The following is a 22,493-nucleotide window of genomic DNA, read 5'->3' on the forward strand; positions in this document are numbered from 1 at the left end:
AACCAGAATGTTTCACACTCTGGTCAGGGTGATTTTCATCAAAATGTAAGAGAGAGATGGGGCTTCATCATTCATAGAGGCCTCTATGCCCAGTGACCTCACTCCCCCCTGCCGTATTTAGCAGACTTAATCTGTGATGCTTGTCTAGGTGGAGTACTTATGTTATTTCCTTCCCCTCCAGAGGAAAAAGAGAGTCTGCTTTTAGAAGAATTTTTTAATCCCATTTTAAAACAGATGCAATTTTTATCATTATTTTCCCATCATTCTCATTGCTCTCCTCCATGGATCTCCTTCTACCCGAGCAAAGCTGACAGTTCCCCATAGCAGAAAGCCATGTTGACGGCTATCATCTCATTCATATGCACACTCAGAGCCCTATAAATCTGCTCAAATATCATTCCTCCCCCAGGGCAATGTTTTTTTTTCCCCAGAATATCTACATTGCTAGCTGCAGAAATTTCTTCTTCTAATTAACTTATAGGTTCCAAATATCACCAGCTGGAACTGCAGTGCACAGCCTGGGTGCTTGAATGCAAGGGAAACCATCTGAAGGACGAAGAGTTTTACTATCCTTTCTTTGCTTTGGTGGGGTTTTTTTTGTTTGTTTTCCCTTTCATTTAACGGCCAGCAAGTTTAAAACTACTGAACCCTTTATTGACACATGGACAACAAATAACCCATGAATTGAATGAATTGAAACTATCCACATAACTCTTCGCTGATATTTTTGTTGGCCGTGTCACATCACGTTATATTTCTGACGTGTCATGTTTATGTCTGAGTCATGGTGCAGCCTGATGGAAGAACAAAGAACAATGCAATACAACAGGACATACTGGTAAGGTCAAAAGCTCCATATGACTGTTGATTGACTGCCCACCACTAATTTGGATTTAGTTAATTCCTTCTAAAAGACAAGAACAAAGTTCAGAGAAGGTTAAAGTGCATATACAGAGTCTAATAATATATTAACACAACAACCTGCTGTATATGACTATGCAATAAGCTGAGGGAATTTGCCAGAAACACTTCACTTTGCAAACAATATTTACAGCAATTCTTGATTCATTACATTCTTTGTACACACAGAAAAGGGCAGTGTTACTTTTAACAAGTAGGCTCCTAGACATGAGCTGAGTAGTCCTAAGGTAAAAAAACAAACCCTAAGCAGCAGCAAAATCAGAAAAATAAGTTTATAATAATTTTTATTTTTGTTGATGAAAACTATTAACTATTGGGGCTGAATTCAGGCAGGCTGGGAAAGAAAACCTGACTTCAAAGTAGTGTCAAACAACAGCAGGGAAACCAAGTAGTGATTTTAATCCTAAAACTTTAAAAACCTTAAAGATCAACTCATTAAATGACCTCTGCCTTTAAACCCCTGCTTTTCAATGGATAGTTTGTGGTTTTATTGAATCTTCTTTATTTAATGCAGACAACAAGGTTGATCTTCATTTTTATTTAAAACCAAAGCCAACTATCAGACAGACATGGTGCTGTCACTGGAGAAGAAGAGTTACTAGGAAGAGGGTTACTAGGCTTCACTCTTCTGCCCATGCCTGTCATGAGACAAACACTTATTCCTTCGGCTGCTTCTGCATTAGCACGAAGGAGCCATGCTACACTGCCAGCCTTCCTATACTCCTGGAAAGAGAACTGGGACCTCTGAGACCTGAAACCAATCTCGAGGAGGAACTTGAAAAGAGCAGGTTTGCTTTCCTTACAGTAGTGAGGGAGAGTAATGTTGAAGACGGCGTGATTTGTGATGATGATCTTAACCCAGCACCACTTCAAGAAATAAATTAGTTACTGTCTTTTAAGGCCATTCATACTTTGCCCAAATAAGGCTTCAAGAAAGTTACAACTGAAGTTCTTTTGGCTTGGAGTACTGCTTTTGCTGCCTAAATAAGCCCATAGAACACTTAACCAGTAAAAGAGGAATGACACCAGCAAAGTGCTCCTTGTGTTCTACCAATGTGGTCATACTTTGGGTCCGGACGAAAAACTAACGTGAATGAATGAAACAAGGTATGGCAGTAAAAAAGCCTCCATATTCCTACGGTAACAGAAGGCTCAGTATGTGCTCCTGTAAAAACAGTCACATTGTCATAGTTTATCTTACTGACATAGGTACAAGCAGGCAGAAACTGTTGGTAAAGATCTTACGGGGGAAAAAAAGGAGTGACTGACAAATCACAAGAGGGCCACAATTATGCTGCTCAGTCCAGTTATCTGTTAACACAAGAGAACACGAAGCAAAGCAAAGGGAGACCAAATTTTGCTCTACTTACTCGAGAACTGTCCCTTGGTTTTGCTGAATTTCTGTGACAGAGAAGATTTTTTAAAGAAACAACTTGTGTGCAGCATTTCAGCATTGAAAATATGCAACGCAGTCTCAAAAGCACACTGAAGTTTGGAATCCCTTCAGGTTTCCTTGTCTTGCACCTGTAAACTTGGTGCATCCAAAAATCACCCTAGAAAACACTGGCCATGTATAAAAGCACATTTTAGAACTGCCTATTTCGTAGCCGACATTCCCTTTGATCCTACTAGATTAGTTACCTGGAGTAGTGCAGTCCTTGTTTACATTAGGTGGACCACTGACAACCACGCTCCTCCGTTTGGCAGTCCCTGGGACTGCTGCAACCTTATGGTGAGCCACTGTAATTCAAAAGCATAAGCGAAGCCACCTGACTGCCTTGCCCCCTGAAGTAAATCTTACCTTTGAGACAACTCCCAAGGGAAGGATTGTTTTGCTATAGGATCTTGCAGACCGAAGAAAATCAATGGGTTGATACGTGAAACAAAGGGGTTTACTTTTTACGACAGAGCTTTCTAAAGGTATTTATCTTAGTCCGTGTGACTGAAACAGGAAGATGTATCAGGGTGACAGTAGAAAAATCCTTAAAATTGCAAATTTTGGCACCAAGTTTTCATAAACCCTTTCCCCATCTCCAAGAACTAGGCACTCGGGCAGCAGATTTACAGCTTCCTATTCAAGCCCTCCAGCCATCCATCTAAAGAATCAATTCCTGCTCCTTCCAAACAGAAACACAACCAAAGACAGCCCAAACACACCTCTTTAAAAACACAGTCACCAAGTCAGAGCATACAGAAGATACCCTCATCATTAACATAGTTATGAAATTGGGAATCTGCATCAATCTTAAGCAACATATTTTGCCTTCGCTGATGCTGTTCTGAAACAACACAAGGACTGTGAGATGATTTTCTTACTGAGTAGCACCATACTTGGAGTAATACATTACTGGTGGGACTCCCCTGATGATGTATTACACTAATGCATCATTAGGATGATGTTTCACACTGATGATATATTGCAGTGCAACATAATGAGAGCAATAGCTCACTGGGTGCATAATCCTGCCAGGAGCTGTGTGCCTGCAGCTCTCTGACTTCATTTGTAGTTCAGGGTGTCCAAGGGTTTAGATGGATTACATCCTCAGATACACACAGCTTTAAGGATGGCAAGAGTCAGAAAAATGCCAGCATACAGGTGGGTGCAGTTAATTACAGGTTTTGATGGACAGTAAGCTAATATCAAGACACACTTTAGCATCTCATTTTAACACCTGTGCAAAACATCCTCTTCAAACTAAGAAGTGGCTGTAAGCAGAGCTACTGAAGCTCCTTACTCCTATGCTTGCCTGCAGTAGCCATCGTAAGAGACTCCAGGTGCTTATAGCCTTGATAAAAATACTTAGATTATATTTTCCATGCCAGATGTCTGTCAGAAGGAGGAAGGGTGGGGAAAGGGGGTGATTGCTTATTTTTAGTCAATAAATTCAGTGAAAGCAGTTACGTTCATCTATTTCTATGACCCAGTCTAAGAAAAAAATTAGGTAGTTTTGCCAATAATGAAAGATTCTGGTGACCTTTCTTCTGACCTTTTTTAAGAAACAGAGCTATTTGATCTGTATGAAATTCTAAAAAGACCTTTGCAGTATGATCGGTGTCACTGACAAGAAAGCAACATTTTAAGATTTGTAAACTCTTCACTGTGAAACCATATACAATGTTCAAAAGAGGGCAAACTCATATATAAACAAGGAAGGAACAAGCCAGTTTGAATAATAAAAGAACTTCTCCAGTCTCTCACAGAAACATTAACATTTACAATTGAACTAAAACTTCATTATTTATTTAGTTTTTGCTTCAATAACTTTGGGGTTCTTGACTAAATCTAAATGTGCACGCACTCATACACACTCACAAATAAAACATGGATCCTGTGTGCAATTTCCATCTTTGTATATTTGTTCAATTCTGAAAAACATAAACAGTATTTTAGACAACTAACTAACGTGCTCTGTATCTTGGACTTCAGGTTCTCCAAAGAAACAGTCATCCACGATGGACAGATCAGACTCCTCTCCAGGGAGCACTAGCGTCTCTGGTCACAGATTTAAAATACAAGGCTTTCATACCTTTCTCCTGACAACTATAATTGAGAAACCACAGGGTAACTCAGGAACTGGAAAAGAGTATAGACACCTTAACTAGCTAAATGATGAGCTAATATCTCTTCCTTTCTTTATTTTTTTTCCCCCTCATATGTAGCTTTTCAAATTGCCTGAGCTATAGGGTTCTGCCTTGTAGATGCTGTCTCCAGCCAGTAGAGCAAACAGGTTGGGAATACAGAGGAAAGAGTTGCTCTTTCCAAGATCTGTCTCTGCACCAGAAAAAAGTAAAAATGAAAACAAAAGACCCAAAACAAAACACAAAACAAAACAGAAAGCAAACAAAGCAATACACACCCCCCTCTCCCCTCTTACTTTTAGGGGACCACTTCTAATCAGCCCTCCTGCACATCCTGCAATAAATTACATTCTAGGAAGATAATGCCAGTTGAGTATCCCTCTGACCTAGTAGCCTGAATCCACCTGTCACCTGTCAGGGTACCAGGTGTTATCCAAGCAGGGCTGTTCCCCCCCTATTGCCCAGGGAGTGAACAAGGTCCACAGAGGAGAGAAGGGGCAAGCACAAACCCCATCTTGTAGCTTTCAGTATACAGCTATGCTGTCCCCAAGACTGGGAATGGCAATGAAAACTCAGCCCTTAAACAGCCTGCAAGATAACAAACGAACAAAAAAAGACCAGAATGACTTTATGTATTTCCCCCACCAGCCGCCAATGCAAGGGCCAACCATGTCCTGGCCATAAATTCTCTGGCACTAGAGCATTATACCAAGGGAAAGGAATGCCTTTCCATCTGTGTATTTCCCCTCAGGCACTCACTTGATAATGAAACCAGTTAAGGTCTTTGGGTTCACAATGTTATTATCGTTGGATAATATTTTGTTTTCAGCCGAGCCTGAAGAACTCCTAAGTAGTGCAGTACAGGCACCATACACCTGTTAAGTCCCAGTGTTTCTTGTCTAAGTGGACAAATCTGTTTTAGCCATCTCCCGAGATTTCCCCTCACACTTAATTACAAAACGATGACTGTACCCATTTCCTGATTTTAAAGGGAATCTATAACAAATGTCTGCCACAGGTAAGCCTGTTCCCTCTGTCCCTCAGAAACACCAGCAATCCTTCTAGCAGCCCCAGGTGCCCTCCTTCACCCTTTCCCCCCAGTCGACCCAGACCTTCTGCTTCAACTCAAACACTGCACAGAAAATAATAAACTCTTACTAGGAAAGAAACTGCACGGGCTGACTGAGACTAACATTTTCTAAAATAATTTAATAATGCACCTCCTGAACACAAAAACATTGGCACAGGCATCCAGTCCGAGGTCATCTGCAAGGACCTACAGTGAACATCAAGATGGACAGACCAACCTGGCTGTTCTGCAGTCAATGATGCCCATGTAGAGAGCCACCAACCACGACATCACGATTTTATTCACTTCCTGCATAGGTATACATGGCTGGAGAGGTGAACACGTGTTTCCCAATGATTTGGGGAGCAATTTTGTTTAAAGTGATTAACAGGATCACAAAGAAATTTGCCCCTTGTTGGTCTGAAACTCGTTGGAGTCACTTTTGCCCTGTGACATCTATCCTTATACACAATTTTGATCTAAAATATTGGATTGTACAAGGTATCATTGTGCCTTGTACAGTACAAGGTATTCTGAAATCAGGTCAGGCAAGATAAGTATTCTGGGGAAAAAATAAGGGAAAAGTAGTCCATCCTAAGAAAAGTGATACTTCATTGTGACAACAACCTTTCTTCATGCTTCTCCTAGCAAGCTGATGTCTGATACTGGGCACAAATCCTCAGAAACAGGTCTCCCTGACCTTAGAGACATAGGTTAGGTCAATGGTTCCCAACTTTCCGGACCGATAGCCAATTGAAAACGATCAGCATTTTTCGCAAATCATCACACACACTTACCATCAACCTTGTGATTGGAAACTCAAAGGTGATGTGACTCGGCAGCATGGCTCTAACGCCTTCTTCATTACTCTTGCGGGATGACCAACACTGGGCAGACACAGGTGAAGAGCACACCTTGGCTGGAGTCATGTCTGAGAATCTCAGAAACTGAATTTGTTCACTGTCTCCCACATTTTTACAAGTTGTTTAATGCCATATTTCAGGAGCCAGTTCCCATGTCTTTATCCAGGCATGAGCCTCATCCCAGACTGTGCTCCCCCTTTTCTTGGCTGTAAATAACCAGCCTAACCTTCCTAAAAAAACATTTTTGCATCTCTTTCACTGCAAACACAATATCTCTCTGAAGATGCTACTATTCCACTTTGAGGATAAATACAAAGCAATTCCTTCATCAAGGAAAGAGGGAGCAGAAACATTTTCTGTAATTAAATCTGTGGGATTAAGGGCAAAAAAAGCATACAAACACCACATAAATCAGTTAAATAAAACCAGACACAACCAGACAAACTGTAGGGACAAGAAAGTAAAGAAAATGATTGAAGGGAGAGCTCCTGGGTAATGGGCAGATGGACTGTGACTGAAAGCTCAGGTAAGGAAAGGGACTTTGGGCACTGGGCTCCTTCTGTGATATATCTCCACTTTACCGGCCTTGAACAACAGATCTGACCCCAAAAGCACACTTTTCCTCCAAAGAGAAAAAACCTGCCAGACCCCAAAATATGCTCGGTGCATCTGATGATAAAGGAGAGGCACCGGCTCTCCAACAGCCCTTGCAGCTGTAGGAACCTCAGAAAGCAGCTTTTACAACTTTATTAACACATTCTGAAACACTTTTTTATTTCCCCCTCAGAAAAGACAAAGTTTACCAAACAGGGCCACATATTCCTTATCACTTCATCGCTTTCTTCCTGGAACTATAACTGTGGAGTCTTCTGGATAGCCAAAGAAGTTTCATGGGCCCAGAGCTGATTAAAAAGTGGATTACCAAGCAACATCTCTGGAGAAAAAAAAATGCACATACCTCGCTCTGGTTTTTGTGTTACTGCTCTTCCTATGTATGCTTCACTAGGTTTTTAAGTTCTGGGTTGTCCATTGCATAAAATTCTCAGCACTATTAGAAACCCCTGGCACATACACAGAGCACTTCAGAAGGATAACAAAGGTTTGGTAAAAACCCCATTTAAACTGCCTGCATCAGTGACTCTCCATGTACTTGCACTAGTGTTAGATTGCCTCAATTAGGCTTCACCTTGGCTATGGAAGGCTCCAGCTTCATCTTGGACAACAAGGTAAAAAATTCTTTGATTATTAAAAAAAGTTAAATGGGGAATATGTCCAATACAATACTTTGGTACTTGTGGAATAAAACTGGGCATTTTCTGCTACCTGCGTTATGTGTTTTCATTCATTTTCCCAAATAATTTACAAACAATGATTCACATTTTTCACTACAAGTAAGTACAATTACCTATTTAAAAATCAAAGCTGTTGCAACATGCTTTCACCGAGTTTGTGCGAGTAATTACATATTAAAATGGCAAATATCCCTTCCAATAACACCCTGGCAGAGTTCACTTCTTCTGCAAGTAATAAAAGTGACGGAGAGCAAACCATGCTCCAAGATGTTTGGCTGCTACTCCATGAGGAGGCAGCTGATGCCTTCCAAATGTCTGTCAGGTCATTTTGCAAAACCAACCACCGCTGATCAATAGTGAAATCTCTCTCTCTTTGGCTTCAATGTATTTCTGGTTTTGTTAAACAGAAGAAACTTGCAAATGATTTGGACTCTGCTGGATGATGCAGCTAGGGGAAACATGCTGTCATTTTGACTGGTTAAGAGGTAAGACGGCACAGTTCAATGACGACAATCAATTGTTGACCATGCACACAGGCTTTGTGAAATAATGCTGCAGTATCCTATTGTTGGTCTTCAAAATAGGCAGATCAGTCTCCACAGGCTCTCTTGTTTCTAGGCATCCAGGTATTTTTTTTAGAAGCCCCAAAGTCAGCTTTCCCTTTCTAGGATCCAAGTCTTTCTTCATCTTCATCACTTGGCCCAGAAGGCACATCCTTTTCTCTTACTCTTCATACATCTTCCTTTTTTTGATTCCAAGCTACATGGAACAGAGATCATATCCGTCTTTGTTTGAAAACTCTATAGCAGTTCGTATGTTGCAGTGGTACCATAAATAAAAAGCAATAAAAATGTTAGGAAAGCCTTTAGAAAAATCCATGTTATTTTTACTATTACTCATGTTGTTGCTATTTAAGAAACAATGCCAGGAAGATCTAGGACTTGAAGGGGACTTGTAACAATCTTTGCAAGAATACACTATTGAAACTACGATGGTACTGACAGCAAAGTGTTTTGCGAGGTGTACGGGTTCTCCCGCTGCCTTTTTGAGTGCTTTGAACAGATGTTAAATTTCAAGTGGTCTGCAGATACCAATAGGCTGATGGTTCTGCAGGAATCCGAGCAGCAGATGTGCCCTGCACTATGTTTTGCTATTCCCTTTATGAATCAACATGTCGCCCTGTGAGTTTATAGCTAGTTAATTTTGTAATGACATCACTATTTCTATACTTCGAATGATTCTCGCAGGATTTAATTTCTCAAATAACAGAACTCTTGATCCTAGAATTGCTATGTGAAAGCCATATATAATAAACAGATTTCATTACATCATACAGCTCTATTTCCCACCACACGCCTTCGCTGATAGCTTTTAGGTAGTGCTGGTATGCATGTGAATTCTTCCAAACACTGCAGATTTACAGTGTGGCCTAGTTTCAGGGCTCTAGACCAATGTCTGTTCATCTGTCTACAGGATCGCTACCCTCAAACAAGTATTGCCAAGTGGTTGGAAGGAATGAGAATGAGAATGGAATAAGGATAGAAAGAAATGGGGATTTCCACTAGCTCTGCTGTAGATGCTAGGTATCACACCCCTGTCAGATGCTGTGTTCCACGGTGGATTAACATTACCACTTGCACGGTACCCAACTGAAATCACATTGCCCAGGAAATTGCGCTGCATTTTCCACTGATGGTGACCTGATTGTGACAGGACAGCACTCTGGCTTTTGGCTTGGATGCTTTCAGTCTTAAAAGGGAGTAAAGTTATTTTCTCCCTCAAATACAGTTGCAGAGGTTGTTAGAACGCAGAGGCTTTTGGGCAGAACCTCTGGTAACAGCTGTAGGTTGCACAGAGCAGCCACAGGGTACCACCTTTATTCCCTGGAGTATTCAGTACTGGTAAAAAGGGTCTTTCTTCTTATTTTTAAATGCAGGGAGGAAAAAGTGATGCTATGACAGCTGTATTCAAGGGACTTTTCACATTTCCTTCATAGAAACTAATTTTTAGGTATTTGAAATTGACTGGAAAAAACATCACAGGTTGGAAAGGGTTCTTGTTAGGTATTTATGTTATGAAGCCTTGAAACACACCTGAAAACTTTTAGCTTTGAGGAATGAGAACTGCATAAGCATACATTCCCCCCCACCATATTATCTCAGAAATTATATTCCCCACATTACTGCAAATATAAAAATACATCTTTAGAAAAAGCCAACTTTTAGAAAGTGTCTTAGGTCCTAAATTTACAGAATTAATGCTATCTGCTCTTACTGATCTAACTGAGGAATCAAGACTTTAATTTCTAAGAAGTGACACACAATTTTTGCATGTATATAGGAAAAAATGATCTCCAGTTGTGACCACAGGCAGAGTGTCCACAGTCCTCGCAGGAGCTAGGTGCCCATGCTGAGGTCTGAATCCATCCCAAGAAAGGATGAGGAAATCCATCCTAAAAGGATGTAAATACTTTCCTGAGTTTTCCACAGTACTTCCTTTTTTTTTTTCCTGTCCATCTTTATTTCTTGCAATTCATATTTCTTTAAAAAATTGAGTATGAGACAATGCAAGTCTCAGATCTAAACATATGACACTCAGGAAAGCTAATGCTGAGGTTAAATCAAATTTGACTGGCCTTTAGCACTGAAAAATAGAAAAGATCAAGCTCCACCTGGAGGTCCACACCTATTGCTTGCATGAGTTATCTGACTTCCATCTTAACTGAAGCTATAAGCAAGTGTGTTGTGTAATGGCAGGCAGCACGCCAAGCCCACAAACATCTCTGAGTACTCTGAAAGCAGAAGCACATTCCCCAGAGACATGGCACACCACAAGCCCTCCAGATCGCCCTCTCCTGCTGTGCTCTGGGCTCCCAAGAAATGCTGAACCAAACTCTTCCATTGCCTGAATTCAGCATTTCTCCCCCAAAAGCTCCCAGCCATGACTTTCAGCTTCTCTCTCAAACACCTTGAACTATGGGATGCTCAACCTTGCTCCTCTGGCATAACTGAAGTACTTATACTCGTAAAGCTTATTTGTGTAGGCACCTAAACATCCTTGGGAGCTTTCCTGAGAAGCAAGGATCACCATAAAACTGCAGGGCTAAGCCGAGGGCACATTGCCTTCATCCAGCCTTCTTCAGCATGGAGGTGCGGCCACACAGGGAATTCCAGTGCATCTGCAGCACTTCCTCTCCTTCAAAACCCCGAAATACTGGGCAAAACATGCACCCTGCGACCAAAACTGTTCCCTCACCATGAAAGAACAAACACACACATGGGTCAGATGCTGTTCATGTTGCTCACTGCACTCAGAGTACTCAGATACAGGAGTACCTGAGCTCAGCAGGAGCTCAGCAGTCCAACCCTGATGAGACCCACTATATATAGGGTATGACTACTTTCTAAAAATGCATTATCTAGACAAAACAGTTGAGTATCTTAGGGATGCAGGTTCTGGTTTTCCGAATATTTCTGATATTTACTCTGACATTTCCTCTGAGTGCGCGTGGTGTTTTGAAAGGAAAAGAGTTTTCTGTTGCTTAAGGCCAGTCCTTCCTGTTTGTTAGTTTATCCCAAATCTAACTTTTCACATGTATAAAACTGTTGCTTTAAGTCTGATTTCAAACATGTGGTAAAGGCAAATCTAACAATTTTATGAGATATAGTTACTTTTGTAGAGGGTGAGTTTGCCCTGGGGAATTTTCCCTGACTAGATTTATCACAAGTTTTTTGAACCAGATAATTTTGTTTGATAGCACATCTGGCAGCATCATAAAATCTTGACGTCCCAAGTTATTACACAGGAATTACTTTTGTAAATCATTTATGAATATTAGTGATGTAGGCCTATTCTGGGCAGTAAGAAAGGAAGCGGAGCGCTGAAGGACAAAGGAAGGGAAAAAGGATTCCCTGCCCTTTTGGGGCTCATAAGATAGGGTGGGTATTTATCATTTTAAATGGGAAACATGCTGTCATTGATATAGCTGAAAAGTCCACATAACACAGCCTGTTCCCCTTATTCCTTAAATAGGTAAAAGGGAAGATATTCTAGCTGAGTAAAACCATAAATCAATTTCTCGAAAATCTGGCTCTGTCCAAATCTTAAATAAGGCTTCCCAATTAAACACTGCATATTGCCAAAAGTGTAGTAAACACAAACTAATAACTCAGTAGACTAAAGGAGGAAAGACATACCAAGGTCCGTACTGGGGCAAAATAAAAAGCACATTTTAGCTAAAAAAAAAATAAATATAAATTTATAAAATCCCCCAAACTCCATGGTGACACACCTTTTAAACACAGCAACATGACTGAATGGAAACTCTCCACTTTAAGAACATGATTAGCTGCTAAACATATGCCTTCAGACAGAAAGCTGGCAAAATGAAAGCTTATGTTTATTTTTAATATCATGAACTATCACACAATTAACTATTTCAGAAGATTGCCCCAAACAATTTGGATTGAAAACACATCAGTCATTGAAATAACTTTGGGTGCCATTACCTTGCCAAACCCAAAGCCTGGCATTACATTCCTTTCGAAGAACATACTGTGTGCTTCATATGCCATAGATGAATCAACGCCAAATACATCATCACCAGCTGGGTGGAGGGGCAACAGAGTGGTCACCCAGTATGACCTGGCAATAGGAGACTAGAACAAGCCCTTCACTCTTCATTCCTGACATCCCCAATATTGGGAGCTACTGGGTGTTATTTTTGTGTAGCCAGAACAGAGAAAAATGTTATTTGCAATACTCTGCAGAAACTTGTTTCTAAGCTTAAGTAAGAAGGTATTTTGCTGGGGAATTTCCTTGCTTTGGGGCCCATGAGGAGGGAAGGAGCAATTCTCTGACAGCTCCTATTTGACTTCCAAACACCAGGCTCCTTCAAACTACAGCGTTTACAAGGGATACACAGAGCCATTATGAAGCACGTGCCAGTATTACACCATGAGCTTCCCCTGCCAGAGCAGACAATTTCTAAATTTGGCTTCCTCCCAGGAAGCAAATTCCTGTCCATACACACCCAGAACGGATTTCTCACAGATGAGCACACTGTCCACTAAAATCCAAAGCAAGCTGCAACCACAGGGTGCCGAGGACCCACCCCGGCAGGGCAGAGCTACAGCAGGAGTCACCAGTTGTGCCAACTAGAGAGGCACTCCTGTTTTTTTAGAAAGTGGTGACACTGAAAAAAGAAGCTCTAACATGAAAAAGTAAGTATACATTTTTGATAGTTTCAGATCAACTAGAATTAGAAAACGACAGTGTAACATAGTTTAAATAACCAAAGGATAGATGCTTTCAAGCCGCAAAAACAGCCCCACCAAGAAGAAACCCACAACATGAACAAAAGGAGAAACTGGAAAGAAATGGTGACTTCCAAGGTCTTGAATGATATCTACAGGGTATCATCTGGACATTGCTCCTCAGACTGGCCAGCATGAGGCTACACTGGCTGCACCTAAGAAATCTGATATTCATGTTCTGTTTATCCCCCTTCTCTGAATGCAAACACATGTTCTGTCTTTTCAATAAATATGGACAACACATGCACTGAATAGGTACGTTGAAAGTCATCTGTTAATTGCAGATATGTGTAAATGACCACACAGTAAGCCTTCCCAGGGAGACAGGGCTGGAAAAAATGGGAGACAGCTACAGGAAAATTAGAAGGTATAAGAAAACTCAACAACATAATCAAGCAAGGTTGATTCATATATTTTTTTCCTAATTCAATATAATTACCATAATATTATTTTAGACAATTCCAGAGTGCCAAAGAGTGATGAAGGTTTCTTTTTTGTTAGTCCATTACAGACAGCGCTTCCCTCAGTAACTATGCTGATGGAAGAAAATCCATCATGTACTAACCATACTCCAATCTCCAACAGAAACATTCCCCATTTCGTGAAGTAAAGTGAGATGTGGGAGTCCTTGACCTTCTAAGTAATTAAGGGAAACAGAGACATTCTTGTTTTTATTAGAGACACACTAAACTATTTGAAAATAATTTGAATAGCTGGAGAATTAGTGTATTTGCCTGTTCATGAGTAGTGCAGATAGTTTAGAGTTCTCTTGGGGGCAACACATCGTAATGAATATCTGCTATTCATATTTAATGCAATCTGCCAAAGAGTGCTTTTGGGAGGACTTTCTGTGTCAATATAATGATTAACAACAGGACTGGAAAAGTAAATGAATTCCTGCAACGGGTGGGGCTGGCAAAAATATCTTGCAGTACTACACCAGTAACACTGGATTTAACTGTGCTCTTTTAATAATAATGGCCAGTCTTCGCGAGCGAAGATTGTGGGAAAGGTCATTAACCCTTCCAGCCTGCGCAGTGGATTTTTTAGGTGAGACACAGCGTGCGCTGAACTGAGCCCACCCTTTAGTCCTGAGGTTCATCTGCCGGGGCCGAGCAAAGCTTGGACAGTGGCAGTGAGGTCCCCAGGATGTAGGTTTGTTTAGAGTGACCTTCTCTTAGGTGGATTGCCTACCGAGGCTGACGAGCTCCACCTGCCCAGGGGGCCGGGAATCGAACCCGGGTCGCAGTGGTGAGAGTCAGGCACTCTAACCACTAGACCACCAGAGGCCCCCGCTCTTTTAATAATACAAATGGAAAATCCATTTCCCACGGGGGAAAAAAAAAAAGGCAGCAAACAGTCTTTAAGTTGGAGTTGAAGTGGTAAATAACCTGCATTAATGGAAGGAAAAACAATTCCAGCAGAAAACAATGCCCAAAACAACAAACTGCTGTCTTGAGCAAGTCTGAAAAGTCTGAGATGCAATACTGACTACTAAATATAACAATTAGTATTTACATAGCACTACCCAGAGGTAATGTTATAGTTAGTTCCTTGTCTACCTCTTTGAGTTCCTCAGATGATCTTTCCATATATGTTCTCATACTTAGAAGATTTACATAAAACAAAACATAAAGTCCTTTGTTCTCTACAATACACTTTTAAAACACCCCAGACAGAAAAGCATGGAAAAGCTTGGCTGAAATACAATGAGTGACCTTAGTATGAATTTTTCTCCATGACATTCCAACAGTCCTCTAAATAACACATTTAGATTATTTTTTTTCAAGTGATCTGGATGAATCAACCTTACTAAGTTTATATAAATTCCAGGACATTCCTGTATCAGGATAGCTGCTTTTCCCTGTTGCCTTACTAAGCTACTCCTATTCCTCCCTTGCAGCAAATGAAGGCAGAATATCAAGGATCCAAAGGTTCATGTCGGCAGCCTAAGGACCGAAATGTGGTAGAGGGGCTAGAGGTAGAATACCAGATTGCTCCCTCTGAATGTCCATTCAAGCAGGATGCCTAAAGCAGGATGCTCAAACTAAGCAGAAAAAGAACAATTGCCAAACAAAGTGTTTTATTATTTAGTGGCTCCCACTGTGGTTATTGTCCAGATCCTTTTTTAATTTGATCTAGAATACACTCAGGGATTCCTTTCATCACAGCATTAGCTCAGATATTAAGCGTTTTCCTCCACAGTCTCCAGCTCTCATCAACTGGCTTTGTTATGTAGTGGTCTTTGCCCACATTAAACTAATTCTGTAAAACTCATTCTGGTGAAGTAACATTAGAGAAACCAGTCTTGCAAAGATACTCTACCAACAAGCAGCAGGGCTACATCTTCCCCCTCCTGAGATTGGCCTGTGAAACTACAACATCACTGTGTGCCTTGCAGTTCTTTCCTCACCAGTTTTCCACTCTCTGGATATACTACAATGATCTGTGTGGCTTTTACATACCTTCCTTTTCAAATTTCAGGCGGTGCTTCACTTAGTTTTTTGGGGTTTTTTAGTTTTGTTTTGTTTTTAGTTTAGGTGTTTTTTAAGACTAATTTTTATAATTAGTCTTTTTCTAGAAATTAAAATTAGCAATTACATCCACAACAGGTGTTTTATAAAGAAGGCAAATTCTTCTAAATTTGGTATTCTCACATTGTGACAGTTCCTACTAGTCTCTGCCAACAGTCTTATGAGTTCTGTCCCTTCTTCCAGGGCCAATGAAAAGCACTGTCACTCAGATACCAGAATTGCCTATGTGGCTGCTACTCTCCTGAACCCAAGATCCTTTTACTCTAATAAAACATCATATAACAGTATTTGCCCTCATGCCCATATTTATTTATTCCTCCCCCAAATATTTCCCAAGTGTTATGTAACGTGTTGGGCTCTGTAGGACTTTTACCCATTTCCCACAGCTGCTACCATTCTGGCAAAAAGCTGAACCCTATTGGTCTAGGACCCTATTGGTCTGGCACGTGATGCAAAGAGCACAGAAATGCCTTCAGTTTCACATTCCCTTACCATTTCTACATGAGCTAAGCAGTTACTTCCTGAAACAAGCTCTGCTTTGTAGAAGAAATTCCTCATTATTAATGTGACCAGGGAAGCCTGCATACCACTTGATCTCAGGAGTGGAGATCTCCACTCTGTGCTGTACAGGGTAATACAGAGGTAGGCAAATCAATCGGACTTCACAAAAGTAATGATCTTCTTGACCATGATCTCATTTGGTGCTAATGCACAGTTCACGTATGCATAAAAGTGACATTTTTTCATCTTCTGACCTCCTTAGCACTGTGACCAGATCACTAATTATTAAGTATTTTGCACTATGTATCTCGGTATAAAAACAGAAGCCAAGTCACAGGTCACAGAGGAAACAGCACTATTAATATCAATGAAACTAAATCACTCCAACCTAAACGTTTATAGTAAGCCCCTTGTGCTCACACAATTCATACATCTAATATATACTGTTGTCTGTTTAATGGGAATGGGAATACCCCAACTGTAGATTAGGATAACTTAATGCAACTTGATACAAGGTTATCTGCCATCATTAGAAGTCTAAAACCAAGACAGAACAAAATAAGACAACAATATGAATGCTTAAATGGCGGTAACTTTGAACAAAAGCTGTTGAACTGCATTGTTTTAAAAATATTAAAAAGATCTTTATAGCATTCCTGTTATGTAAAATCATTTCTATTGAATTTTACATGAATGGAATGCATCTGGAAGATAAATAGTACAATAGCTTCAAGCATGTAAAGAGTAGTGGTTTGGCCAAACTTTAATTTCTTCAGGACTTTGCAAGAGAATTCTATATTCTTCCACCTCTCAGTATAAGTTCTAACTTTAATAGAGGCCAGAAGTCATACTGACCTCATCCCTTGGGTGACTTCATTGGGAAAAACAAACAATCAAACAAACAAAATCCACAATAAAGAACAGAACCCTGAACTATAACCCAAAGCTCAACCTGTATGCTTCCAGGAACTCATCTCTATAACTCCAGTGATATAAACCTCAAGCTCACGAATGAGAAGTCTACAGGTTTCCAAACAAGACAGTCTTGCCACTACAGATATGAAAACAGAGTAGTACAAACCAGAAGAGTCATCCTGCAGTGGACTGTGTCTGAAAAGAAATTCTCACCCAAGTCATCATTCATCCTATCTTGCTAATTTTAGCTGGTATTTTCAAACACTACTGCCTTGAGCTGTGCACAACAACTGACAGGCTTTCATGCTCAGTCACAGCGAGCCAGTGCTGCAAAGCACCTGAACAAAAATACTGCCCTGAAAATGCTGGGACCCAGGTGGCATAAAAACACAAACCCCAAGATTCACAAATAGCCACTTGTTTTGCATCTTGACAGAAATTCATACTTGACACTATTTTTTTTAGAGGCTGAACACTGACTGGTTCATTAATCATTAATAATGCATCTGCAACACAGTCTTAATTCCACAACAATAACTTATGGAAAATAAAACTTCTGCATTGTTGATCATATACATTTGGTATTTACCAACGTATGCCTCAGAAAAGGTTCCCATTAACTAATAAAACCATTTCTTCAACAGGTGAGTGTTCTTGATGTATTGGGGGATACATTCAGGATGGTAATCTTATATCAACCAGGATAATTTCTGACAGGATTGGAAAATTGGAGTTACTTGTAGACCTTCTGGCTGAAAGTGTTTTGTTTTTCACCTCCAATAAAGATTAACACCCGGCAATAAAACATGGCAAATAAAAGCCTGACCCAATTATACTTCTTTCCATGTGTGACTAGATGAAATATGTCCACACAAGAAGAAAACAATTTACTTGAAGACTGTTCAGTCTTCCAACATATATATGTAAGACATGAAGCCAGAATTAGCATCAGGCAGCACAAATCCTATAACTTACTCTTCAGAAGTTTTGTCTTCACTATGATTTCCCATTCAAGTTTGGAGCTGAAACTTTGTGTGATTTCTGTTGAAAGATATATTAGGGACACTGCTATAACAAGTCTCCTTTTCCTCTAGTAGAAAGTGCAGTTGTTCCGCAGATGTGCTGTTTAGTCAAGACCTCACATCCAACAGTCACAGTAGTGTATTTAGACAAGCACCTTCAACAACAAACTGATCTGAAAACCTGTATACATCTGGGTTTCCTGGGTGACAAATACATCAGTCATCCACTGCAAAGACCTCCAGAGATGTGTCTTGTCTGTGTGATGCTACTTAGAGAGTTTATACCTGGGACAGCTTTGTTTGGAGCCACTTAAACATATATAAAATTTAAGACCAAGCAGAAAACTTGTGTTTGTTGTAAGGCAATGGAAAAACCATGCCCAGCTAATACAATCAGCAGTGCTGCATGTAGAACTGTCATGGTTTGGGCTGCGATAGAGTTAATTTTCTTCCTAGTAGCTGGTACAGCGCTGTGTTTTTTAGATTTAGTATGAGAATAATATTGATAGCAACAACTAAAGCATCACTGTGTTAGGTAGTGTTTACCCTAAGTCAAGGGCTTTTCAGTTTTCCGTGGTCTGCCACCAAAGAGGTGCACAAAGATAGCTGACCCCAACTGGCCAAAGGGATGTTCCATACCATAGAATACCATCCCCAGTATATAAACTGGGGAGAATTGGCTGGGAGCTGCCTATTGCTCATAGACTGGCTGGGCATCGGTCAGTGCATGGTGAGCAACTGTAGTGTGCATTGCTTGTCTCCCTTGCATTTTATTTATCTCTCCCTTTTTGTTGTCTCCTTTTTCATTACAATGACTCATATTTTATTTCAATTATTGACTTGTTCTTTTCTCAAACCATGGGTTTTACCTTTTTTTTTTTCTCAGATACTCTTCCTCATCCTGCTGTAGGGGTGAGGGAGTGTGAGCAAGTGATAATTGGTTGCTGTCTGGAGTTAAACCACAACAGAAACTCCATCACAGATTCAAGGGCTCATTCTGCAGCCACTGGCAGCTCACAGTTACCAGCTGTCCACTAGGTTGCTCTTCACAAGCTGCCCAGGAAGAAAGCAGTTACTTGTGGAAGAAAACTAAAGCAGTATTAATTACTGTACAACTTAAGAGAATTCTGTACTGAGGAGTCATAGCTGTTCATGAATACAGAAAGACCAATTTTTCTTTAAAAATTACACTAGATTCTGGAGCTAATACAATAATGCAGGATATGCCAAAATCTATGGCAGGTTTTGTCACTCTTGGTTTCTACAGCTTCTCTATGTCATACAGTGTGTTTATTTTTATAAAAACAAGATTAAGTGAAAATGGCATTTCAAAACAAATGCATGCTCTTTGCCCAAGAAAAATACATCATAGACGAACAACTGCAATTACTCTTAAAATAATTTCAGGATGAACACAATCAGTCTTTGTTAGAGGAGAGCTAGTCAATAAAAGCTATTAATGCCAAACACTTACTTGCAGGTGATGGGGTGCTGCATCCGCTAGTTGGTTGGTGACTCTGGAGTCCATGGAGAGAAGGTAGTGACAGTCCTCCAATGACTGGAGGAAAAAGTAATGGATATGGTGCTGCTGGATAGTGAGTCATATGTCCATTCACGGCTGGTACTGGACATGTACGGCTACTGGTTGTCATGATAACACCTCACAGTGGACAAATATTATGTTGCATCACTCCAGGCCAGCAAATATATACCTCAAATTGTGAATGAACGGCGCTGTCAAGTCTGAAGGTACTTCTTGAGCTGGATTGTGTGATGAAGAAGACGTAATTCACTAGATCAGGTCCATCCTATATTTCATTGCTGCTTTCTACTCTTTTCTTTTCTAGGACATTCTTGCTCTGCAGACTGTGGATAAAAAGTCTTTTTACTCTGGTATCAGGGTGCAATTCAGTTGCTTATGCAAATGTTTCTCTGGGAGTACAGTTGCTCTCTACAGATGCATGCTGACACTGAGGGAAGAAAACAATATATTGATTATAGTATACTTATTTTTAATGTATACACATAGAAAAAACCTTTATCCCTTTGTTACTCTTGTTAAGTCATAACTTATTTATAAGTATCCCATGAGATCACCTTGATGGTTACCTAGGGGTAAAACTCTCACCCTACTGAAACTAACAGAACACCCATTAACTTGATCTCCCTGCCCGACGTGCTACAACAAAAGCTGTTTCTGGTCTGTCTGATGCAACCTGGTTTTGAAAACAGCCAGATTTAAAAACAATGTATCGATAATTACCTGAAATACTGACACTGAGGGAGAAAAAAAAAATCATCTTCTGAAAAATTTTCCTGTATGTGAAAGCTTTCAGTTTCCCCCTAGAAGCTATAGAACGAATGATACTGAGGAGGCTCTCTACTCACTTCAGCACCATGGCTCAGGCAGAGCACTGAGGTACCGTGTCTGAGGGTGGTTTTAGATTGGCCTGTTAAAGCACTAACTGGTTCACCAATGACTGTTTTCGCAAAGAATAGTTAGTTTATCTTATTATCACTTAGGAGACACCTCACTGATTGTTCTCCCTTTTTTTTTCTTTTTTTGAGAGGAAGGGAGAACTGTCCTAAGAAACAAACACCTGTTATTTTATAAGCTGGGTGAGTGGCTGACATGATGGCAATACAGTGCTCCTGTGCTTTGCTAGGGAACTTGCTTGTTCTCATGACCACCATCTTCAAAGTCATCCAGAGCTATACACACCTTTCTCAGTGTTTCACCTAAATGACTGTTGCCTTTCAAGGGTTCCTCCTCTTTTCAGTCACTGCACCAAAAGCCTGAGGCTGAGAACAGGGCACTTATGATATTCTCAACTGTGAAATTTGCTCCCGCCATAGCTGTTTATATACAGCAAATGGTCGGTGGTCTTTGAATCAAACTTCCTGTGCAACATCAGTAAGGGCTGTTGTCTTAAGAGACACTCTACTGGGAAGGCTGCAACCACTCCATACTGCAAACACTGCTCATGCAGTTATCCATGTAGTATTCCAGGCAAAAGCTGGGGAGTACTGCAGTCAACTCCTGAGCATCACCCTGCACAAGGAGTTACTCATCTCCTCCAACACATGCTGTTGAGGGAAGACAGTAGGAGCCACAAAGCAAACTCAGCCATCCAAAAGCAAGGCAGTCCATAGCTGCCTAAAGACTTTATTTCCTGAGACAACATACTACACGCTTGCATCTGCTACAGTCAGCAATCAGTAACCACATCCAGAGCTATATAGCACTTTTATCCGTAACTCTTTGAAATTATAGCCTGAAACCAAAATGCAAGAAGATTTTTGGGTGGGAAAATAAAGGGAGAGGTGAAATGATGTGTCAAGGTCGCAAAGCAAAATTGATGCCAGAGGAGTAAAACGTGACAATGCAACGTTGACTATCAGTACTGCTACCCAGTGTACTAGTTGTCGGTAAGAATTCAAATGAGCAAGGAGAAAAAAGAAAAAAAACAAGCCCGGATGCATATGTTTGCCTGTCAGAGAGCAGCGGAGTGTTTCTGCTCTGTGTGGAATACCAGCAAAGGTTACCAGCTGTGCATGTTTTCAGACAGCAGTTTCTGCTGAGTGCAGTCTGCTTGGGGATAACAGAAATATAGCTTGTAAGTATTTGATAACTGTGTAAATAATGCACAAAATACCTTTAATGCTAATGGAGGCAGATGTATCCAGAGGTGAGGCTGTAAGGGTGTGTATAACAAGGTAAGGCACATATGCTGACCATGCCAAGCTCGAGGACCATGTGCCTGGAGACCAGTGAAACCAGGAATATCTTTTGAGGGAGCCTCAACAGCTAAAATATATTGACTTATTAAAAACACAAAATGAGATGAACCATCTCTGGCTGGTGCCTGTTTTACCTAGCTAAGGCTTTATGAAGCTTAAGAGACAAGGAAAGTCAAGTATCAAAGGAACATGCAAAAAACTAATGTTTTCTAAAGCAATACCACAAGAGTTGGCAAAAATACTATACTTCTAAGTGTTTGCAAAAAAACTAAGAGGGGAGGGATGCTGATGAATACCAGCCCTAAAAATGTGTGCATTAAATTAAACACAGAATATGGTAATCTATTTTTAAGTGACGTAGGGCTTTGGAACTAAAATTTATCTTATAAAACTATATAATACCTTCAGTTATATTTCTATTAGACAGAAAAATGCAGAGCTCATCATAATTTATAAATGTTCCCAGAACCACATCTGATATATTTGCATATTTAAGTGAAAAGTATGCAGAAAAGAAGCGACTCCTTCAGGACAGAGGGGAAAAAGGGCACTTGGGGAAACTCTTTGGTCACTTCATTACTGGAGGATCATGGTTCGTAATAGACCTGGTGATGACAAAATGCAGCAGTGTTACGGCTCCTCAGTGTGCAAATACACATATCTAACAGTACCAAAACTAGGTTCTAATCCTATAGTTCTGCATGCAATATTTATACGCTGAAATTTCTACCTGAAAGTGAG

At 40.4% G+C, this 22,493-nt stretch overlaps 1 protein-coding gene across 5 annotated transcripts in view; it reads right to left on the bottom strand.

Moving 5' to 3' along the window:
- Nucleotides 1–22,493, bottom strand: part of RARB (retinoic acid receptor beta) — a 329,988-nt gene that overhangs the window by 174,949 nt on the left and 132,546 nt on the right. For all 5 annotated transcript variants that reach the window (XM_064672806.1, XM_064672793.1, XM_064672799.1 and 2 more), the window contains one exon: nt 19,486–19,981. In XM_064672806.1, coding sequence (XP_064528876.1) covers nt 19,486–19,663 — 178 coding nt within the window. In that variant the 5' untranslated portion in view covers nt 19,664–19,981. The remainder of the gene's footprint in view (nt 1–19,485; nt 19,982–22,493) is intronic.

The sequence above is a fragment of the Pseudopipra pipra genome, chromosome 1 (assembly GCF_036250125.1).
Source record: "Pseudopipra pipra isolate bDixPip1 chromosome 1, bDixPip1.hap1, whole genome shotgun sequence".
Lineage (NCBI taxonomy): Eukaryota > Metazoa > Chordata > Aves > Passeriformes > Pipridae > Pseudopipra > Pseudopipra pipra.